This window comes from Cololabis saira, chromosome 19, assembly GCF_033807715.1.
Source record: "Cololabis saira isolate AMF1-May2022 chromosome 19, fColSai1.1, whole genome shotgun sequence".
Lineage (NCBI taxonomy): Eukaryota > Metazoa > Chordata > Actinopteri > Beloniformes > Belonidae > Cololabis > Cololabis saira.
The window spans coordinates 24,534,263-24,557,503 of NC_084605.1; the positions used below are offsets into that span (position 1 = coordinate 24,534,263).

The window sequence follows — 23,241 nt, forward strand, 5'->3', positions numbered from 1 at the left end:
TGAAAGCGCGCAATGTATTCTGGGAAATGTAGTTAGTGTGTAACGCAAACAGTCTTTAAAATCATGCTTTTCTGGGTAAAAAATGTTAGCGTGACGCATTATTATTTTACAATGAATTTGTATTATTAAAAAAATGACAAAATCCCCCTTTCAAAACGAAACCTGCTATTTTATAGAATTTTAGCGCAACCAGGAAATTCAGTTCAGTCCAGTCACATGATGTGAAAATGGCTGCGGTGCAGTGGTAAGATCCTATTTTCTTATTTATTCTGCAAAAAAAAACCGTTAACGCGCTTATATTTTAAGGCACTCGACATTATAAAACATCCACGCAGTGCAGATACATGCACGCGGTGTACAATTATCTTGGGGCGTCATGAAGTGAATATTTTGTCATCTTTCTAACCAGTCTTCAGGAGCCAAAACAAGATTCCCAAACATTACTGTAGTTGTGCTTGAATCAAATGTTCTTCTTTGGCTATGGTTTGTTTTTTAGGGTTACAAACCGTATAGATATGTGTCAAAGTTGTTAAAAATAGATGTTTCCCGGGAATTGCTGACATTATAAATATGCTGACATGAAGATTTCATCAGATAATACCTGTAACTACTTAACATGCTCTACGTCTTTGTGCAGACATTTATGTGTTACAGTACAGTCAGCTCTGCACACACATATTCAGTTTTGATTAAGTCACGCATCTGCTGTCACCATATGACAAAGGTATGCACTGTCACAGCATTTATTAGATAGATTTTGTCCCGATGACATTGCATAATGCTTATATACTGTATTATCAGTCTGGACCTCTCGACTCGGCAGTGGCAATCACTGTGTTACTTTTCACTCTCCCTAAAATCAATTTAAACCCGATGAACCCTGACAGTGTCATCCTAGGATATTCCCGTCTCACTGGGGAAGGAAAAAAAAAAAAAAATAGGGTAAATCTGTTCTCATCTAAGACCTTATGTCCTTTTCATTAGTTCAGAGCCCAATCCTTGAGAAGGAGGGCGTTTTTTGTTGTTGTTTTTAATTAGCCTAATTGATAAGTGACTTTCTTCTCTGCTTGGCACCATTTATTTGGGTGTTTAGAATAAAATAATAATAATAAAACTTTATTTGTATAGCACATTTCATACAAGAATTGTAGCTCAAAGTGCTTTACATCAATAATAAGGCAAGCAGCAAGTGCAGTTTAAATAAAGGGAAAGGTATAAAATAACAATCAACATCATATCAGATCCTAGCGTTCTAATAGGTTACTTGAATTACCATAATCTCATTATGGAGTATAAATAGTGACAGTTAAAAAAAATGTAAAGTTTAAAAATATAAAAGTTTAGAAAAAAATTAAACAGTAGTGCGTACAGTGCAGAGTAAGTTAAGAGTGCAAGTCGGTGCAGTAAGAACTGGAACAAGTATTTAGGGTATTTAATGATGAAGGTGGTGATGAAGGTGATGAGTGTGGGTCAATCAAATGCTTTGGTGTACAGATATGTTTTAAGCTGCCTTTTGAATATCTCTAAGGTGTTTGCTTCCCTGATATTTGAGGGTAGTGCATTCCACAGTTTTGGGGCATAGTTAACAAAGGCTGCATCACCAATCTTTTTATGACTACTTCTGTTGATCTCTAGTATTCCTAGTTTGTTGGGGAGTTTGCAATGTAGCTTGGTCCTTGTCCATTGTCCTTGTCCAAAATAGAAAGCCTTTATTGTCATTATAGTAGCCTATAATTAGATTTAGCAGCAGCTCCATAAAAGAGCACACATGTAAAAGGCTATGTAAAAAAAACAAACAAGAAAAAGACAATATAAATATATATACACTATAAAAATGAAAGAATATTGCACATAAATTAATGAAATAATATTGCCATGAATGGATGAAAGAATATTGCACAGTATGAGGTAGCTTATGGTGGTGCAGTGGTCAGTGGTCAGTTCATGTATGGCAGTGCAGTTGTATTAGTTTACAGCTATTACCAATAAAAATACATTTAAAAAAGCCCCAAATAAATCCCAAACCTCTCGCATGCAGTGAGTTATTCAGATGTACGTTTTCCTGTGACCTCAAAGACCCAGATTACAGTAGTATTATCCACCCTTCTCAACTATGCCTGTATTTTACTTTACATCTTGTTACCTAAACCTGTACCTCAGAAGTGGGTGGCACAAAGCTGGAAACCATTTTCAGGATGTGCAAACCTTCAGAGGGAAAAGGATGGAGGGAAGAGGATGGAGGAAGAGTCGAGGGGTTAGCCCAGCCCCTTACAATCATCTGTTATGAAAAAAACTTTAAAGACCTGGGGTCGGATTCACCAATATGTTCTTAAGAACGATCTTAAGAAATGTCTTAAGATCTAAAATTAAGAAGTTCATAAGAAAGTTCTTAAGTGCAATTCCTCAATATTTTCTTAAGAACCGTCTTAAGAACTGTCATTTCTTACGAATTTCTTATTTTTATTCTTATTTTTCCTACTTAAGAACTTCTTAAAATGTCATTGCATTGCACGCGCCAACAAACAACATATATACAGGTAGTTTGCGTCTTAACCGTCAGTCACTCACTAAACATGGAGAAGGAGAAAAAGAGATGCAGGAACTTTTCAAAGCAGGAGCTTGAGGTTATGGTGGATGAGATTAATGTGCGAAAAAAAATACTATTGGGGAAAATTAATAATAATTAACTACCATGCTAACTAACATGCTAAAAAACAGTTAACAGGCTTTTTGTGTAATTAATTACAAAGTATATCCCCAAACTATGACCTACTAGTCTAAACTTGTCTAAAATGTGTTGAAAACTGTGTTTCCGTGAAAGGTGTGAAATTGTGGAATTGCTGTGATAATGATTTAAGAATGTGTACCTCAATTTATGTTTTCAAAAAAATGTTTAAATATAAAATGATAAACAGTTATAAAGAAATGTTTTAATTATGTTGGTATAGCCTATTATAGATTAACATGAAAATAGCACCACTATATACCCCTTTTTGCATTATTGGTATTACTATTTTTATATAATATAATGCAATGACAGTTTCTCTTTGTTTTCTTTTTATATATTTCTTTTCTTATTTGTGTATTATCATCCACCGAATGATATACACTGCACAGGATAGGCTATAATAAGACCTTGGCTTCAGCCTACTTCTTTTTTGGACATTTCTATTTACCTTTTATTTTATTTGTGAAACGAACATGTAAATGTTTCAATGTATTCTGTCCGAAATAAACCATTCATCATCATTCATTCATTCATTCATTCATTCAAAAAGGTGATATTAGAAGCTTGCCTTTTCACAGAAGAAATTTTAAGACAGGTCAAGGTTGTCTTAAAGTTAAGAAAAAAGTCAAGACCAAATTTGAGAACTTTTATTTCAAGAATACAATTTTTTCTTAAGTTTTTTCTTAAGAAGAAACTTAAGAAGAAAGTTGAGAAAATACTTAAGAACTTTTTTGGAGAATATGACTTCTTCTCTTTTTTCTTCTTAAGACTGAACTTAAGAAAAAAATTACACTTAAGAAGATTTTTTTTCTTAAGAATGTTTTGTGAATCCGGCCCCTGGTTGAGAAGAGAGCTTTTGGACCAAAGCTTGCCGCATACAATAATACCCAAGTAATCAGCTTTTTAGTTCCAGTACCTTATGTTTCTTTCACATTGTGAAGGGGGAAGTGCTCTTACTTTCACCATTTAACATTCTCGTAAGAGTTACTCTGGATTTTATTTGACTAAATTATATTAAACGTTTCCTCTGAGCACAGTTTATCCTTAAACATATTAGAGCACCACCATCCTTTCAGAGGTTCATCATGTGATGGAAGTGTCTTCACTCGGTTTCAGTATCTGCAGCAGCGACATCCTTAATTGTCTTGTTTGCTTGACGGAGACCAATAATTTGATCCCTCTGACAGTTTTCCACGACCACAGGATGTGTGGTATTTATCAGAACTGTCAAGTTGTACAAACCAAATATACCCATGAAGAAGTTATATTTTATTTGCACATAGATTCTGCACTTGCGGCTGCAGAATTAAGAGACCCAAGAAGAAGAAAAAATTAACAAACTGTAAGAGAGGTTAAATGAATGTAACCGAGAGGCTTTTTGGAGTTTGATTTTCATTTAACTGTCGTTGTATTCATGAAAATGTGTACTGTATATTGACAATAAAAGTTCTATTTTATGAACTCAAAAGTAAAAATCTGACTTGATTAGTTTAGTTACTCTTTGTGATTTGACTTGAATGGAAGGGATTGTGTTCAGTCAACATTTGAAATTGTCTCATGTTGATAAGGTCCTGATTTGAATCAAATTAAAATTGTTTGCCAAGATCTTGTGATCCGAGCAAACATCGAGTCACCATGCAGTTAATCAATGTTATACTGTTCGGTATTGAAACTTGTGATTTACACCCCAACTTGCTTGCATAAAACGGGGTTAAATAAACAGAACTGTAACAGAATGATGGGCTCTTTTTTGCTTAGTTAAATCCAAAAGGTTACTTTTATTGTGATCAGGTTGTGTAATTTCTAGCACGTGACATTTGAGAAGTTGCTCCACTGTCTAGATGCTACGTGAGATGCAAAGGCTCCATGCTTACAGATGAACTGCCTCCAGTAAAGTTTCCTCATTTGACAAACATACACAGGGCTCGCTCTGTGTTTGGAGCGACCTCTCGTGCTCTGATGGGAATTATTCGAAGTCTTGTGAGCATAAATTTTTCATAATTGTGTATAATCAAACAGCATGTGTCTCCTGTCTGTTGTGAAAACAGGCGATCCCGCTGGCGCAACTATGACGACGAGCTGCAGAGGTTCAGTCCTGAGGGGGTTCCGGTCGAGTTTGGAGACTACCATCCCCTCAAGCCCATCATGGTATCATCAGCACCGCTGCTCGCCCGCACCTCCACGACGTTATTTATTTCTTTGAATACACAACAACACGCTGCCTCTCAGAATGAAAGCAGAAATTTAAAAGTTCATTGTATAATTTGCACAGTCCAGTCTGTTGCCGTGGTAACTGTAGATAATTTGCATCGCGTGAGCCAGTCGTTAGAGTAAACATCCATGACTCTGTCTTCTCCATCCAGGTGACGGATACGAAAACCCGCCGTGGAACCCGCAAAGGCAGCACCTCCTCATCTTCATCCTCCTCTTCCTCAGCACCCCCAGACCCGCTCAGCTCCATGCTGGACGGCACTGACCCCCTGTCCATGTTTGCAGCCGCCTCCGCCACCGAGACTCCGTCCATGTCACACAGCAGCTCCACAGGGGTCAGTTCGTCCTACGTGATGCTGCAACTGATATTTGGATCCAACAGCTTCTTTTACAGAAAATAAATAAATACAAATGTTGCTGTTTTTAGCTGATAATGAATGCTGTGCCTTCAGGACATTGGGAGGAAGAAGAAGGAGAAGGAGGAAGAAGCAGTGGGACCAGACTTTGAACCCTGGTCATCGAAGCGAGGGGAGATCCTGGCCAGGTTCACCACCACCGAAAAACTGTCCATAGTGAGTCAGTCACCGTTTTCGTAACAGATGTCAAGCTTTTGTGTGGTCATGGTCACTGCAGCGCTAACATAACCGACTCCAGACTCGTTAAAAGTTCCACTTCAGACCCTTTTTCACAAACTAGTTGAAGAACTAAAACAAACAACAGGGTCAACAATTATTCATGAAGTACATGAATTTGTGACAGCTGTATCTAATTTTTTGTTCTCATCTTCCAAGTAGATATTAGTACTGATTCAATCTATGTTACCTGGAACCCTGGGCCTCAGCATTTTAATGAAATTCATCTATAAACTCAGGCAGAACGTTTTAAAATAACACTAAGAAGACCAAATTTGGAAAATTTCCAAATTTTCTTGTTTGAAAAAATGTCAGAAGCAAAAAATTATTTGTTGCAGTTGACTGCAGCAAGCAAGAGAAGGGGTTTCAAACAGTGGTGATTAAAATTAAAGGTAGGGTAAGAAATTCTGTTTCTTACCCAGAGCACTTGTCACATTCGGTGAATGTCTCCTCATCATCTGCTGGTTTTCTGCGACTGTGATTTGTCTGGAGCGACTGCTGCGCATGTTGTGTTACGGAACATTAGAGGAAAGATAAGAGCTAGCTCACTACATTTTGTTGATATTTTGTATCAAATGTGATCTTAGGTTGTCCAGAAAGTCCTTAACCTTCCTTTAGAAAGCGTTCAACACCTTGTAAGACCCTGGTTACCACACACAGTCACACTTTAGAGATTAAAACCATATTTTGATGTGTTTTTCTTTACAGAATCTGTGCATGGACTCTGACCGAGGTAAGACCCGCGTTTCAGTTTAACTCAATCAACTGATAGCACAGCATGACCCCATCAGAACCGGTACATATTGGACCTAAAAAGCTGTGCATCTTTTAATTCTATCTGCTTTTAATCTCAATTATTTCTCAGTGTAGTTTCTCTCCTGCCCAGCTGCTACTCTTCTATACTTAAAGACTGCAATTATAGTAGAAGTTTTTATTTATGTTGATGCATCTTTCTTGCTTTGATTAGGAAAAGCCTCCAGTCCTGGATCATCCGCTGTTTCCGAGAAAGTTCGTACTCGCCTGGAAGAGCTGGATGATCTGGAGGAGGTGGGTCGCTCTTGAACATGTATGTTTACATTTTTTGGCTGTGAGTTTCCAGGCATGTATTAGTTTTATCTGGTCTAAGTCCAGAAATCTGCCATGCTTCGTCAATTAAAATCGTGACCGGATCCTCTTAAACTGCTTCCTCTGGTGCTTCACCGAGCCATAGAGAAATAATTATTGAATTTTACTGAAGATGAATAAGACTGACATATTTCATCTAATTATTGACATATTTGAGGGGAAAAAACTGACACAAAAATTGTTGGTATTTTTTTAAAACCACAAGGCAAAAACTGTTGAGATTGTGCAACTTTTGTTTCTTTGGTTTTCTAAGGAACTTTTAGGAATTTCGTGACCTCGTACACAAAATGATAGATATAAAGTAGTATATCCGTGTTGCTTTACGAAGAAAATGATACATTTTGCTTGACACATCCTATAAATGAATTCATTTCCTTTCATTTTGGGGCTCTAATAACCAGCTTATGAAAAGCTGGATTCAGCATTATTGCATTCTGACAACAATAGAAAGATGTTTAATTATAAGATGCTGCTGACTCTTATTGTTGATTTATTGATAAATAATTTCCTTGTGGCTCTTTTTATTTTGGAATTTCTCCTTCATATTTTATCTGGTCTAAGTCCAGAAATCTGCCATGCTTCGTCAATTAAAATCGTGACCGGATCCTCCTAAACTGCTTCCTCTGGTGCTTCACCGAGCAGCTAAAGCTTTGTGTGTGTTCAGGGTTCTCAGAGAGAGCTGCTGAACCTCTCCCAGCAGGATTACGCCAACCGCATCGAGGAGCTGAACCAGTCCCTGAAAGAGGCCTGGGCCTCCGACCAGAAGGTCAAAGCCCTGAAGATTGTCATCCAGGTAAATCAGGCTCTGATCCCGTCGTGTTGGGCCCTTTTTTTTTTTTCTTTTCAAAAGCTGAAACCGTTTCTTGGGGTTTTAATTAACTATTGGTGGCGAACTTTGGTCGTAATAATGCAGGCACACAGTGCGGGTCCCCTTTTCAACATTGTATTTTCAGCTCTGTTTGGAGCAGCTGGTTTAAAGGGGCGGGGTTATAAAATGTTGACTCCACCCCCTCCTCTAGAGTGGTGTGATCCTTACTCCAGCAGTTTAGCAAATATAGTATGAGTTGAAACTGGGTGAAGATTGGGAAACTGGATAAATCTGCTCAGATCTGGGTCTGTGATGTCATCGTACCTGCAGATTTCAGTGCCTTATTGAATTACTTGCATCACTAATCTTATCTTATCTTACTTATTTTCTGACTTGGCTGACCCCAAACACGTTTTTTTTTAAAAGTAGTTAGTTATTTCAGACACCCAAATATATCCCTTCAAGCTCACGTTTTATTTTTCTGACCATACGTACCCTTTAATAATATCAGCACTGATTTTCCTCTGGGCTCCAGTGCTCCAAGCTCCTGTCCGACACGTCGGTGATCCAGTTTTACCCCAGCAAGTTTGTTCTCATCACTGATATCCTCGATACTTTTGGTGCGTATAGAGTTCTTATTTGGTCACTCATTGTAAAATAATAATAATAACAATACTTGTGAAGTTAATAGATGATGGTTTTGCATGTGTATAGGCCGCCTGGTGTATGACAGAATCTGGACCATGTGTTCAGACCCCAGACCCTTATCTGGTAAGGATGGATTTCCTTCTAGCTTCTAAGCAGCCTCTATGGTGGCATCGTATGACTGGTTTATTACCTTTCTGGCCTCAGACTCCTTCACGGTTGACGATGTGAACGACACCGCTAAAGAGACGTGCCTTAACTGGTTCTTCAAGATCGCCTCCATCAGAGAGCTGCTGCCCAGACTGTATCCCTCACCATCCCGTGAATAACGTTACTTTAAAGACAAAAACAACAAACGAACTGTATTTTCACCTCATCCAGGCTAGACTTGCTGTTTAGATCCTGATAGTGTGTGGTATGAATAGAAGTGTGGCTCTTTAACCTCTGGTGCAGATATGTTGAAATTGCCATCCTCAAGTGCAACCGGTTCCTCAACAAATCGTGAGTGTTCACATTTAATCAGTCAGTCTCTCTGACCTCATTTCTTTCTTAGATATAGGATAAATATTTAGCTTTAATGTTTTTTAAAATGTAGGTTAAATAGATATTTTTTTCTGAAATCTTTGCTTCTTTGTGTTGCTCTGCCCTCCACAGCGGTATTCAGGAGACCCTCCCTCGGCTGACGGCCATGATCAGAGGGATTGGAGATCCTCTGGTGGCGGCGTACGCCAGAGCTTATCTCTGCAGGGTCAGACATGTGCCACCTCCCTGTTTTCTTTTTGTTTTGTTTCTCTTTTCCTCCAGCCCGCTTCTCTCACGCTTAATTGAAAATGTTTTTCCGACACGTAGGTGGGCATGGAGGTGGCGCCCCACCTGAAAGACTGCCTGAACCGAAACTTCTTCGACCTGCTGGCCACCTTCCGGCAGATCAGCGGAGACAGCGTCCAGAAGCAGCTGGTCCTGCAGAGGGTGGAGGTGCCTGTATACCTGACGCTTTACTCTCCAGCCATCAACTGGATCCTGCAGTGCATCGCCTACAGAGCTCCAGAGGTACCTCCATGGGAGTTATTTATGCTGCACCAAAATTACACTGACTATCAGCAAATGTTGAAACACTGTCAAAGGCTGAGGAGGCTCAGACTGCAACTTATGATGTTCATGTTTTGTCGTGTCCGTATCAGCCGCTGCTAACGGAAATGATGGAGAGATGCAAGATGATGGCAAATAAGTAAGTGCCTTCAGTAACAAAGGATAATGATAATTAATATTGTTTGTTACATTTTTTCAGTTCCCTCTTTCTTTCTTATGGAGCAAAAAAATATGTGTTTTAACCCCCCCCTCCCCCTAAATGGTTAAATCTTGAAGATGAATCATCTCTTGTTGATGATGCTCAATGTTCATATAATGAAAGATGAAGATACAATATTTTTAAGCCATAGAGAAATAATTATTGAATTTTACTGAAGATGAATAATACTGACATATTTCATCTAATTATTGACATATTTGAGGGAAAAAAAACTGAAACAAAAATTGTTGGTATTTTTTTAAAACCACAAGGCAAAAACTGTTGAGATTGTGCAACTTTTGTTTCTTTGGTTATCTAAGGAACTGTTAGGAATTTCGTGACCTCATACACAAAATGATAGATATAAAGATAAAGTACTATGTCCGTGTTGCTTTACGAAGAAAATGATACATTTTGCTTGACATATCCTATAAGTGAATTAATTTCCTTTCATTTTGGGGCTCTAATAACCAGCTTATGAAAGCTGGATTCAGCATTAATGCATTCTGACAACAATAGAAAGATGTTTAATTATAAGATGCTGTTGACACTTATTGCTGATTTATTGATAAATAATTTCCTTGTGGCTCTTTTTATTTTGGGATTTCTCCTTCATATTGTTTCAGAACAAACAAAATGAACAGCTGTACGTTGTGTAGTTTTTAAACGCAAAAAACCATGAGTGTACCGTATCAAAGACTTGCAGTGTGCAGTCATTTGCAGGGGAAGTGAGGAGTTTTTGTTTTCCATTAAAAAAACTCATGGCGTTTTCTCTCCTCGCAGTGCCTTGCTCCTGAATTCGGTCATGAGGGCGTTCAGGCCGGAGTTCGTCGCAGCCAGAGCCACCGACTTCATCGGTATGATCAAAGACTGTGATGAGTCCGGGTTCCCAAAGGTCAGAGCTCACCGGCTTTGGTTTTCCAGAGAAAATATTAGTGGAAGTTTGGAAATGTCCTGATCAGGCTGAAACGTGAATAAATGTTTGATTGTGGTCTCGGCTGCAGCACCTGCTGTTTGGATCTCTGGGTCGCGGTGTGGCCTGCGCAGATCCGCCGGAGCAGGAAAGGCTGACGATCCTGAACGAAGCCTGGAAGGTCATCACCAAAGTCCGCAGTCCCCAGGTTCTGCATCACGGCTGCTGGCTCTCACGAAACACTGGTTATACCAACCTCAGCCTCCACATTATGACTCAACCACTGCATTTTGGATTTGCAGGATTACATCAACTGTGCTGAAATCTGGGTGGAGTTCACCTGCCGGCACTTTACAGTGAGCAGAAAACAGCGTTATCAAATTGATAGGACAGCATTTGCAGCTCTCTCACTTTAAAACTCCTTCTTGCCCTCAGAAACGAGAGGTCAACACGGTTCTGGCTGATATCATCAAACACATGACCCCTGACCGAGCGTTTGAGGACGCCTACCCTCAGGTAGACACGGCCATACCCCTCTGTCATGATCCGCGCTCCGTTTACTCTGTAACCATTTTGTTTTTGCTCCGCTTGCAGCTGCAGTCGGTGATCAGGAAGATCCTCACCTACTTCCAGGACTTCTCCGTCCTCTTCTCCATGGTGAGCAGTTTGACATGAACATCGAAGAACGTGGACTCGTCTTGCCTCATTTCAGCGGCCTTTGACCTCTCTGTTCCTCAGGAGCGGTTCCTGCCGTTCCTAGACATGTTCCAAAAGGATAGCGTGAGGGTGGAGGTCTGCAAATCTATCATGGAGGTCTTCATCAAGTACGTTTCTTGGGATTGTCATATTTATCTGAACTGATGTATTTCTTGGAGGTAACGTCCCACTTTGGGTCGGTTCCAAAAGTGAGTTCATTTGCACTGACACTCATGTTAAAACATTCAACGTTAGTGCAGAAAATAAACATATGCAGCATTGTCCTAAAAACAGCCGACCCCTCTGGCTTAGACACCCTCTAGGTTGGCTTGGAACCTTCCAGGTTGACTAATGCCACTTTTCCATTAGTCTCGCCTCAGCCCGGCTCGGCTCGACGCGGCTCCACCCGTGTGTTTTTCCACAGCCAGGGGAGAAGCGGGCAGGTTGGGGTGAAGCTGCTGTGACGTACTCGATTGCGCAACCGCTTTGTTCATGTCGGCACTGATCAGAAATCAGCTGGAGCCGCGAGCGGCTGAGAGTAAAACAGCCCGTCTACATCCCTTTTTTAATTCTCTCGTCAGTCACCAGGTTTATGAACATCTGCACTTCAGAGTTGGATCACCAAACAGACGTTTCGCGCTTTATAATAAAATCGCCGCGAGTCGCCTCGCGCTGACTCCCGCTTCCTGATTCAAACGTTTGACGGCCCTGCCCCCGACCAATCAGTGGCACGGAGGGTGATGACGGCCCCGCCCCCCGACCAATCCCTGGCGCGGAGGGTGGTGACGTCGGAAATAGTCCCTGCTCAGCCCGGATAGAACCTGGCCAGAATGGTTACAGAAATAGTATCTGCTTGGAGCGGCTCTACCCGTCTCAGCCCGAATGCAAAAGCGCAAAACGGGGCCGTGGCGGGTAGAACCGAGGAGAAGCGAGACTAGTGCAAAAGGGCCATAACTGGACCAGCAACTGTTGACTAACTTTGCCTGGATCTCTGCCGAGTTAAAATACCCCTGACTCGATTTGACTCACCTTGGTCTCAGTCATTTTCCATTACAGTTAAGTACCACCTCAATGTGGGCGGGGCCTCCTTCTCGTTCCACATCCACAGGGGGGGGGGGTGAACTAGTTGCGAGACTCTCTGGCCAATCAGTTGCCTTGTGACGTTGCATTTTCAGCCCAACTCAGCTTGATTGGGACCCCGGGCTAGTAGTTGTGGAAAAATAAGAGGTAGTAACCAGTACTATCACCTAATGGAGAACCTTTACACCAGAGTAGAGCCGAGCCGAGTAGGTACTAGTGGAAAACCCCCATTTGGTAAGGTAGACATGTTCCAACCAGTTCCCAGGCTTCTTCCTTCCATCCATTTACTACTATTTAACCAGAAAGAAACGACTTCAAAACAACTCTTCAGAACATTTTTGGTTGACATCACAGAGCGCTTGTCCATTTCTTTTTATACAGTCGTGTTTGTCCCTGAATTTCTTTTATTTTTTTGCCTTTACAGACACCAGGTGGAGCTCACCAGAGACCCAGTCATCCTCAACGCCATGCTTCACATCTGCAAGACCATGCACGACTCCGTCAAGTACAGTATTTACATATGAGTGGTGTCTGAATTTGCTTGTTGTTTCGTGTATCTTGTCAGTAACTGCCGTCCTCTTCGATTGCAGCGCCCTGACTCTCGACGATGAGAAAAGATCTTTGTCTCTGTTGATCATCGGTTTCGTCCGGATGGTAATGTTTCATGGGATTATACTCCGGTTGTAATATGTGGAGCTCTAGATTAGTGAAGCTTTCTCTGTGAAGTCAACTGGTGTGTCTGTCTCGGCCATGCCGTTCAGGTCTCCTTCGGCCGGGACTTTGAGCAGCAGCTGAGCTTCTGCGTGGAGGCCAGAGCCTCCTTCTGTAACCTGGAGCCGGTGCTGGTGCAGCTCATTCACGTCAGTACAAGCCTCCGTCTTTACGCTTTAATTTAAACATAGAGGCGCCGTTGTCACGTTCAATGCGTGTTCTTGTTCTCGCCAGACGGTGAACCAGCTGGCCATGGAGACCAAGAGGGTGATGAGAGGGAGTCACTCCCGGAAAACGGCCGCGTTTGTCAGAGTGAGTAGACAAGCGCTCAGACCGCTGTGTGCTCCTGCAGGGAATGAAGTCAGCATCACCGGTTCATGAACTTGTCTGTCTGCCTCTGCGCTCCAGGCCTGTGCTGCCTACAGTTTCATCACCATCCCGTCTCTCAGCAGCATCTTCAGTCGTCTCAACCTGTATCTCCTGTCTGGTCAGGTTGCGTTGGCCAACCAGTGTCTCTCCCAGGGTGAGCAGCTTCCTTTTTAGTTTCAGAGTTCAGATCTACTTCTTTTCTCTCCCATATTAACTCTCTTTTTCACATTTATTATTATTATTATGATTATTATAATCACGTCCCTTCCTGTACTTCTTTCTTACCCATCACTTCTCCTCTCTTTCTTCCAGCGGATGCTTTCTTGAAAGCAGCCGTCAGTATTCTTCCGGAAGTTCCTCGCTCCATCAGCGTGGAGGGGAAGCTTCGCTCTTCTGAGAGCTTCCTGCTCGACTTCATCAACGACTTCCTGGCAACGCTGCTTGTTGTCCCGGTAACGCTTTCAATTCTCAGTAGAGTATTGGAAGAGGAGTCTTGAAAATGAGCCCACTGAGCCATTTTGTCTATCAGACTCCTCAATGAAGGGTGGAAATGTCGTCTTGCAGGAGATGTACCAGACCCAGAACGTCCTCGTACAGCCTGATGGATATTTTTGTGTTTGCAGGACCATCCAGAGCATGGGGTGCTCTACTTGGTCCGTGGTTTGCTCAACATGGTTCAGGATTACACCTGGGAGGAGAACAGCGACGCGAAGGTGCGGGTTTACATCAGCGCTCTTCCTCTGCTGGCCGCCATGAGTCAGGAAACGTATCTTTACTCCATCCCCAAAGGTAACGAGCACAAACACACGTGACTTTTCCAGAAATTGAGGACAAGATTTGCATCTCCCAGAAAGTTCAGCTTCTACTTGTGATGTTTTCTCTCTGTCTGTTTTGATAGGATATGAATGTAGGATCAATCAGTTTTTTTCTTCCAACAATTTTATTCAAACTTAATCAAAGTTTTGCTTCCCCCTCCTAGTGGACTCCAACGAGACGCTGTATGGAGGTGACCCCAAGTTTCTATCAGAAATCAACAAGCTGTGTGAGACTCTTATTGGGCAGATCCTGGACCACCTGAAGGCTCTGGCCCGGGACGATGTAAGGCCTGACGGAAACGCCCCAGAATCACGACTTGCTTTTAAAATTTGTGTTTTGGTCCTTTTTTAGATGAAATATTTGGCAAAATAAGTCTTTTAAATACATTTTCAGGTAGTTTACCTGCCAAAGCTGAGTGGTGGTTAAGCTTTGGGAAAAATTAGATTACTTTTTTTTTTTTCTCCCTCCAGCAAAGCGTACGTCGCCAAAGTGCTCTAGCCTTCGCTCTATTTGGTGTCCTGTTGGCTCACGGTGATCTGAGGAACAACAAGCTGAGTCAGCTGGCTGTAAATCTGTGGAACCTCAGCCACAAGCAAGGCTACTGTGACACCCGCATCTCTGTGAGTTCACCATTTATTTTCCTTATGAAGCTCAGTCTGTAATTGTGTTATCGGTTCCTATCGTTGGCTCTGATCATATTAAAGCCACTCTATGTAGCAATGCCACATCTTACCACATGGCGGCATGATGATTTGTTGTGTTGACAAAAGAGCTGCTGGCAATACTGTACTTCTGTAATACAGTTATGTCCCACTAAAGGGCGTTCTTCCAACTTCTTGTTGGGAACAGGGCTGGGAAGCCGGCCTTATGTCAGTCACAGTTGGCCATTTGAATCTGGGTGACTTAGCTGATGTTTTTAATATTATTTAACATCCATTCTTATAAAAACTTTCCAAACGGTGGGCGTGTTCCCATTGGCTTCCAAAGCCACACGGCTGCCGCTTGTACTTAGAAAAAATCCACCCTTCAGAACCCAATGGGTCACATGACCCAATGCTTCGACCATTGTTTTTTGGTCTATGCCTCGGCTCGGACCCTCCCAGTCCTCAGACCCTGGATTGACACATGAACTTTCTTGATATGCTGCCCTCATGTGGTCAGAAGTGGTATTCCTAGATAGCTTTTGGAGTTAACTTGTACACTTCGCTGCTAAAAAAGCAAGGACTACCACCAGACAAAGGTTACGCTAACTCACCATGTTTCCGCTGATGTCTGCCCCAGGTTCGGACTCTGGAGTACATCAAACATCAGACTCAGCAACCCGACATGGCTCATCTGTCAGATACAGTCCAGAGGCTTGCTCTGCAGTCTCGCACCTGAACATCAGCGTCTATAAAACTGTTAAAGAAGAACTTTTAAATGTCCATGATGTTGTAAATATGAACAGGACGCAGAAAGTAGTTCCTTATAGTGGAAGACTTGATATTTGAAAGGCTATGAATGCATTATGTTGGAGGTGACTGGATGATACAAGCACACGACCCGTCAGATGGCAGTAACTGAGCAGCAGGTTTGGGTTATCAGGCTTGTAGGGGGGAGAGACAACTTCTCGTCTCATTGAAACTAGTTGTATTTGACTCTTTCAACACTGTCTAGAGTAAATTAATGATGTTTTAAAGTAAATAAAGAGAGGAAGCTGTTTAACATTCTCAAACTCATCTCAGTTGTAGTTTATTCAATGAATTCATGAACAATTGAAAAGGCAAAAACACTCCGCTTTAGTTCTGTAAAGACAAACTCAGGGACAAACAGCTGCAATGATGTTTGCTTTACAGAGGCGGCCTTTTGTCACATTTTTCCCCCAAATCAATTGTGATTACTTCAAGGTTAATTTAAAAAAAAAAAAAAAGAAAGAAAAGAAATCACCAATTTAGTTCGTTCCCACCATAACATGTTAAAACTCCAGACAAACCAGTGAAGTGTTCAACTAAATGAAAATGTGCAACCTTGCGTGAGGGTTCATGAACACTGTGTGTTGTCATCCAGACGAATGGCCTTTTTCGGAAAGTGTTTCATTTTTTTTCTCTCTCTTCACCAAGAAGTCTGCAGATAAATGTGATTTTTCATTACATGTGCCATTAAATACATTGTTGCCCATCCTTGCCATAGTCTTTTTTTGTTTTCCAACAGTAAAAGGTAGGATAAGAGATTTCTGGATGACGTCACATCTGTCACATCAGACAGAGAGCCGACTCCTCCCTCATACTCCTTCCAGTGCTTTCTGAGGTGGTCGGGAGATATTCACCAATTGTGACAACACAAAAAAAAGTGTTCTGACGTAGAATTGCTTACCCTGCCTTTAACTGCCACATGACTGATCCCTTCCTACACCAGTGTGAAATAGTTACTACCACAGCAGAGCATTTATACTAATGAATCTACACTATTCTGTCTTTTAAAAGATGCTTCAACAACCAGTCCCGTATGGGACGACAAAGTGGGACAGCATTAAAGCAACTTGTGTAAAACAAATATGCGATGCAAAAAAGGAAACTGACAATTAAATAAATTATTAAGAAACGCTAATAATCAGTGATCTCATTACAAAAAAAAGGGTCTAGTTTTGACTAATAACAAATTTATTTTATGATGTACTCGCTCCGTTGCTGTTTACTTTACCTTTTTTATATGTAAACTGTTGCCATTTGAGGTAACAGAAATAACAAAAAAAAAAAGCACATAGACCCCTCCATATTGGAAGACCTCTTGACATTCCTAGTTTTTGTTAAATAAAAGCAGACATTAACTCTTGCTTCATGGAGCACAGTTCACAGAATTTTAAAAAAGAAAACAAGAATCCCAGCAGACGGACGAAATGAAAGCAAAGCTGTGTTTTCTGGGGACCTTTTGATTTGAACACCAACAGCAGCTTTTGTTCGACTCATGCTTCTTACGGCGCGCTGGAGGAGCGGATGAACTACTTCATGACCACAATCTGAAGTATTCCAGCTGTGATGGGGGGAAAAAAAAAAGAAAAATATTTTGCGTTGAATAAGTACTGGAGCCCTGCTGTTCTGAAAACACAACTTAAGTGAGCCATTTGTCCACAGACCGCTGCACGTTTGGAGAAGTTCACTAAATGATCAGAAATGACACTATAATACAAAAGTGTTTGTTTGGCTTGATACTTAAGGTGCCTCTGAAAACAACTTCCACAGAGCCCCGATGTCTTTATGTCCATGAAACTAAAGATGAGAGCTGCCTTGGCTATAAATACAGTTTATTTCTGACAGAAGAGACTTGTAACGGAATACATTACTGAAAAAAAAAAAAAAAAAAAAGAAATGCCATCTGCAGCTACACCACGGCTGTGATCGAGCTCCGCAAGACTTTCTGAGAGAAATGACTCGAGTTAACTGTAGTGAGCAGACCAACCCCGTTACTATGACCAGGGTTTACACTTAAAGATTCCGTCCTCCCCACTGAGACACCTCCAGACATTTTCATCTCCTCGGTGCAGGATTTCACAGGGAGAGGACAGTTTATCTCCTGTTTAAAAAGAGAAATCATACATCCCTAAAACAGAGAGCGAGAGACCCAAACAAACAAGAAATGATGGCTAAGATAAAAAAAAAAAAAGAGTCTTACAACAGCTCAGCATGGGGGAAGTTTGCATTTTGGCGCGGCCGGTTCAGACGGTGCCTGACAGGGAGGTTTTGGTGGAATGACGCTTGTTCTGATTCTACATTGGATGGTTGGGATGATGAAACCTTTGTCAAACGCCTCTGAAAGCACGGACCAGCGCCCCGTCCTGATCCTGTTGTGGAGGTGAAGGAGGGAGACGGGTTGCTCTTCCTCTTTTTTCTTGGTTTTATTATTATAATTTTTATTTTTTTTGTATCTTTTTTTGCATTTGTTTGTTCTCGTCCTCCGTTGCAGACTCAGTCCAGTTCAATGGGGCTGCTGTCCTCCGGGGCTTCTTCAGCCCCGTCCTCCTCACCAGAACCCATCAGGCTGTTCAGCAGATTTCCTGTCGAACACAACGAGCCTGTCGTTATTCTTCCGATTTAAAATAATTAAATTCAAATACATGCAGCAGTGACATCCAGACCTTCCACTGGCATAAGCAATGTCTTTATAGTTATACTGTATGTTTAACCCCTTAATGGTCTCCATCAAAAATGCCAGTAAAAGGCGTACCCACATCTGATCAGATGCTGTCCTGGAACCCTCTGGAGTTCATGCAAAAGCTGTGTCTCTCTTTAAAAGGTCACACTCTGAGTTTTGTAGCTTTTTGTACCGGCTGGATACATCATTTAAGCCCAGGCTTCCTGAAGGCCTTTTATAGCCACCCTCATGCTGCACATCCTCATAACGGAGCCTGTATCGTCAGAATCATTGTCAGAGATTATGCATAAGAGGTGCGTCTCCTTTTACATGACTAGATGCTCAGTGAATATTATTGGCTCCGGTTTAAAAAAAAAAAAAAAGAAGAAAAAGTGTGAGGTGAAAGCCTGTGTATCCATTTCAATACTATGGTATTAAGAGCTGAAATATTTAGCGACATCTACAGTACGAGGCTTTATATTCAAATCCAAGTCAACGGGGCTTGCAGGTGGGTTAATACAGCCCCGTAATGAAACATGTAGTTGCTAAATCAGTTAAGGCAGTCTGCACTTTGAGCCTGTTAAGTGTCATAACTACATGTACATGGGGATATATTGTTTTTTAAATGCTTGTGAAAACGGTTCTATAAATAATTGCAAGAAGGTGAGACTTCTAACAGCTTCACGTTAAAGCCACAACCGTGGCACCAAGAGCGCCTCCTACTACATATTCAAAATGCATTGCCGAACTCACCTAGCAGACCGCCGTACGATGGAGACTGTTTGGGTGGTACACCAAAGAAAACCTGTCCTATTCTGTCAAGATACTGAGGAGCCAAAGAGAGAAGAAGACAGGGACAAGAACAGAGGCTGTGAATTTTCCAGCGCAAAATATTAACGCAACCAAATAATCCACGGCATATTTCTAGACATAAGTATGAAAGACTCACCTCATTATACATGGGGTCCCTCTTCAGCGAAGGCTGATATTGCTCACATAACACTGTGAAAACTGTTAATTTACCCCTGGAGACATGAAAAGAAACGTCTCAATTTATAATACGTCATGCATCGGAGTAGGATGCTCAACAACGAGCCTTACGGCACCAGAGCCGAATACGAGACTTGTCCTCACCCGTCCACTGCCAGCAGCAGAAACCAAATAAAGTTTAGAAGAGGCTGGACAAAGGGAGGGCCCTTCTCTATGGACGGGTGTTTCTCTGTGTAAGTGCTGAACACCACGGAAGCGCTGTTTTTGTTCTTTAAGCAGAGGAACCTGGAGCGTTGGTGAGATCCATGTAAAGACACAATGGAGAGAGAACAAAGACAACATTTTTTTAGTGTGACAGAATAAAAAAAAAAAACATAAAAAGACTCAGACTTCAAAGCAATGCCTTACAGGCAGAGAATTGCTATGATGTCAACTTTAAACTTAAAAAAAAAAAAAAAGTTAGGTTGCATCTGCTGACAGTTCACTCACTGTAGGACGGCCTGCGCCACAAACATGTCGACCTCACTGCGGTACCCTCGCGATGCAGAATACTCCACCAGCATCTGCGCACAGCCCTCCCCATCAGATGAATGAAGGAAGTGATAACGTGACTCGCTGTAATTTTGCTCTGGAAATAAAAAATAAATCCATTTTAAGTCTCATGACTGTGGCATCCATATGGAAAAAGGGCAACAAGTACACCAAGATTAGTATTATAAGTGTAGGTTATTGGTAATCAGAAAATGCCTCTTATGTGCTTGCATCTTATTCAGAGTGAGATCTTAACTGGGATTATAGCAAAATATTTCTGTGCCTACAAACATACCCAGTGATTGATAAGGAAGACCAGATAGGCAGCTTTGGAGAGAAAATATAAAAATAAAAATTCATCTATTCTGAGATGCTGAACATGACTTGGTTATGCAAGTGTGTCGGATCTTCCTGGATCGAAAATAGACAATGTGTTGAGGCGTGTTATTCACGACAACCTCATGATGACCTTGTTAGAGTCATGACACGACTTTTGGGGAGTAGGATAAAAGTTTTATTTAGGTCTTCAATTGGTAATGTTTTATCCAAAAAACAATCTATCTTTTAGTGTTTGTGTGATCATGTCAATATTGGACAAGTCCTCATTTCATGGTCATGCTAAGATAAATAGATTATTATCAAGACAAGCTGAGAAATATTTAATAACTCAGTTTGTCTATTAGGAACATAATAGCATGTCATCCTGCCCAAGCTCATGTAAGCTGATTGAGATCCCTTTAAAAAATTAATTATTTTACATTTCTCCTGTCCAAAAAGACAGAAGGATCAAGCAAAAAGAGAAGTGATTTCAACATCCCCACAGGGCTTTCTGGCTTGTCATGCCACAAAAAAAAAAACTCTTAACATTAAAAGTAACTGCATTGCACTTTGGTAAGACAGCAGAGTACCGTTTAGTCTTACGAAGTTGGTTTAAGTAACTTTTTGTTACGTTTGTCATATCTACCGCTTGCCATTTCTGTTCACAAAGCATGAGCTAAGTGATGAGATGATTACCTTTCCACAAGGTGACAGCCAGAAGCTGGTGGAATTTTGGATGACCCAGCTTGCCGGATCCTCCTGTGGACCACTTCAAGGCTCTGGATACAAATGCAGCTCTCTCTGGAGAGTTCTGGTCCATGAGGCTGAACAGCTTATCCAAGCTTTCTGCTCCGTAGACCACACACACACGCACACACACACAGCCAAAACCAAAAGACACATAAGAAAAGGAACCTTGGAATCTGAAATATCATATTATTGCATTTCATTGTCATTTTGTAAAGCAGATCATATTACTTCATTATGACATCTTCAATAGTCAACACAAAAAAAGAAAGAAAATTGAAAACAATCAATCATCCACTGAAATTTAGCTTTAGGCCACAGCCGCGTGAAGCAACACCTGAGTACTGGCATGCTCACATGTACCCATCAATCAAACCGTGTGCATGTTTCTACAGAGCATTTACAGTTTGCCACCAACCTAATATTTCATCTTCAACTTTTCCATCAGACTTCTCCAAAACCTCCAGCACCAGCATGGACAGATCTGCTGCACTGTTTTGCTGAAATGCAATATACAACCAACTTTATCTTTAAACCAACAACTGCTGGCTGAATAATCATAATCTGTCAATCAAAGATGAACTCAAAGCTGCAACATTACAAATGCATTAGTCTTACTTTACAAGAAAGAAGATAATGCATTATCGCAGCAGTCTTAAATCTAATCTATATTCTAACATGATATAAGTGATCTTAAGACAGAAAAAAAGTGTAGCATGTACCTGGTTATAGCTGAAGAAAAGCAGAGCACCATTGTACATCAGTTCTCTGGCCTCGGCGTGTTTTGTCTGCGACATGTACCTAATGGAAGACAGGAATTTTATCATTGCACGTGAATCAGAATCAGGTTTATTGGCCAAGTCAGGTCAAACAAGACACAGAATTTAACTCGGTTATTTTCGCTCACTCTACTGTAAATAGACAAATGACAGCTCTTATTAACATATATACAATATTTTTTTTAAGTGAAAGGTGCAGCAGTATTAAGTGTGAAGTGTTATTACAGTTATAGAAGTGAATACTGTAGCGGTTACTGACAAAGTGCATGCAGATAAAGTTGAAGGGTGCTCAAATAACTACATTACATGGAAAAAGTATGGCTTTCAATGAATTTGACTTCCAACAAGGCATCAAGATCACAAGCCAGTGCTGGGGGGAGGATCCAGTTTGGTAACATACGTTAGTGGTGTATGGTTATGAGATTGTTCTAAAAATCAAACCTTCTGAAAGTTCAGAGAAAAAAACTATGCAGGAACATATACATTACATTTTATATATATATATATATATATATATATATATATATATATATATATATGTATGTGTGTGTGTGTGTGTGTGTGTGTGTGTGTGTAGTGCAGCGGAGCAGAAAGTGGCTACCTGGCTAAATGCTAACACAGCTGGCCAGCTTCAACATGTTTAAGTACTGACAACTTGGCCCTAACAAAATCGATATCCGTTGTATTATTTTAATTTTGAGGGTAAGTATCCTGCACAAGAGCACGTGAACTATGTTGTCTCACTTGCTCGCATTAGAATATGAGCTAACGTGACTCTTCTTTCAGTAGCATAGCTTTTAGCCGTAGTCGGCAGCCCTGTTTAAGATTGACAAGACTCCTGTCCAATCAGCACACGGGAAATGGCGAGTGGGCGGGGCCGCGATGAGCTCCAACCAATCAGAAGCAGCAGTCACAACAGGGTTGACAGCAGAATGATCTGGAACAGCCAGGCCTCGGAGCCACATTAAAACTACAACCCATCCAGGAAAGCAGTGATGAGCCTTACCTAAAAAATAAAGTTCTATACATCTGATGTGCCTCGTAATAGTCTCCTTTTTCTACGCTCGCTCGGAGTTTTCCCTCAACCCTTTGAACGCCTCCACGGTTCCTGACGCTGGAGCACCGCAGCGACTCCGGCTCCGACATGGTCGTCCCTCCGCAGCAGCAGCGAGTGTTGACGGAGCCGCGCTTCGCCACTCAAGTGACCCTCCTCGGAGCCAGTAGCTGCTGCGTCACTAAGGGCGGGTACGTGGAAACCATGGTAACCAGTCTGTTTACGGAAATGTACAGGACTATGGATAAAGGGCCAATCCCAACAAAAATGATGAACTCTGTTGTAATGTAATCCTCTGCTTGGCAAAATTTTGTATCCACAAGAATAGGATACTAAAATCATCCCCAAAATTTTGTGTATTTATGAACGAATTTAAAATGTATTTGAAATCTCTAAAACGTATAACAACAATTAAGGCACGAAATGTATATGATCTCTTAAAGAATTTTCCCTACTGAATTGAAAAAAATCAGTCTGAATTCCCCCTTATAAAAGCTGCTTTTTTTCCTTACTAGTTTTATTACTTTACTAATTTAATTACTTATTTATATAAGTTCCTTTTATTTCATTATGTCTGTTTATTATTTATTTTATTCAGTCTGTTGCACTTTAGGTTAAAGCACTTTAAAATATGTCACATTAGGGTCAGTTTTATGTTCCCTTGTTACTCTTTCTGGATTTCTAATGCTGTAT

The 23,241-nt window shown here is 41.1% G+C and overlaps 2 protein-coding genes across 2 annotated transcripts; one reads left to right on the forward strand and one right to left on the reverse strand.

The window, feature by feature from the left end:
• Positions 1-221: 221 nt before the first annotated feature.
• On the forward strand, positions 222-16,181 carry vps35l (VPS35 endosomal protein sorting factor like). The gene is made up of 30 exons (XM_061709228.1): positions 222-244; positions 4,777-4,876; positions 5,092-5,274; positions 5,392-5,511; positions 6,280-6,304; positions 6,539-6,618; positions 7,361-7,489; positions 8,040-8,124; positions 8,219-8,275; positions 8,357-8,453; positions 8,603-8,650; positions 8,804-8,897; positions 8,999-9,199; positions 9,331-9,377; positions 10,221-10,332; positions 10,442-10,558; positions 10,653-10,706; positions 10,786-10,866; positions 10,945-11,007; positions 11,089-11,174; positions 12,551-12,631; positions 12,717-12,780; positions 12,888-12,986; positions 13,072-13,149; positions 13,246-13,360; positions 13,519-13,658; positions 13,830-13,995; positions 14,186-14,304; positions 14,493-14,642; positions 15,304-16,181. Exons 1-30 carry the CDS (start codon positions 228-230, stop codon positions 15,400-15,402), a joined length of 2,907 nt encoding a protein of 968 aa, XP_061565212.1. The 5' UTR covers positions 222-227; the 3' UTR covers positions 15,403-16,181.
• On the reverse strand, positions 15,692-22,679 carry get4 (guided entry of tail-anchored proteins factor 4). The gene is made up of 9 exons (XM_061709229.1): positions 22,501-22,679; positions 21,438-21,516; positions 21,134-21,215; positions 20,665-20,814; positions 19,609-19,747; positions 19,264-19,404; positions 19,079-19,154; positions 18,883-18,955; positions 15,692-18,052 (listed from the first exon to the last, which is right to left on the reverse strand). Exons 1-9 carry the CDS (start codon positions 22,638-22,640, stop codon positions 17,964-17,966), a joined length of 969 nt encoding a protein of 322 aa, XP_061565213.1. The 5' UTR covers positions 22,641-22,679; the 3' UTR covers positions 15,692-17,963.
• Positions 22,680-23,241: the final 562 nt, after the last annotated feature.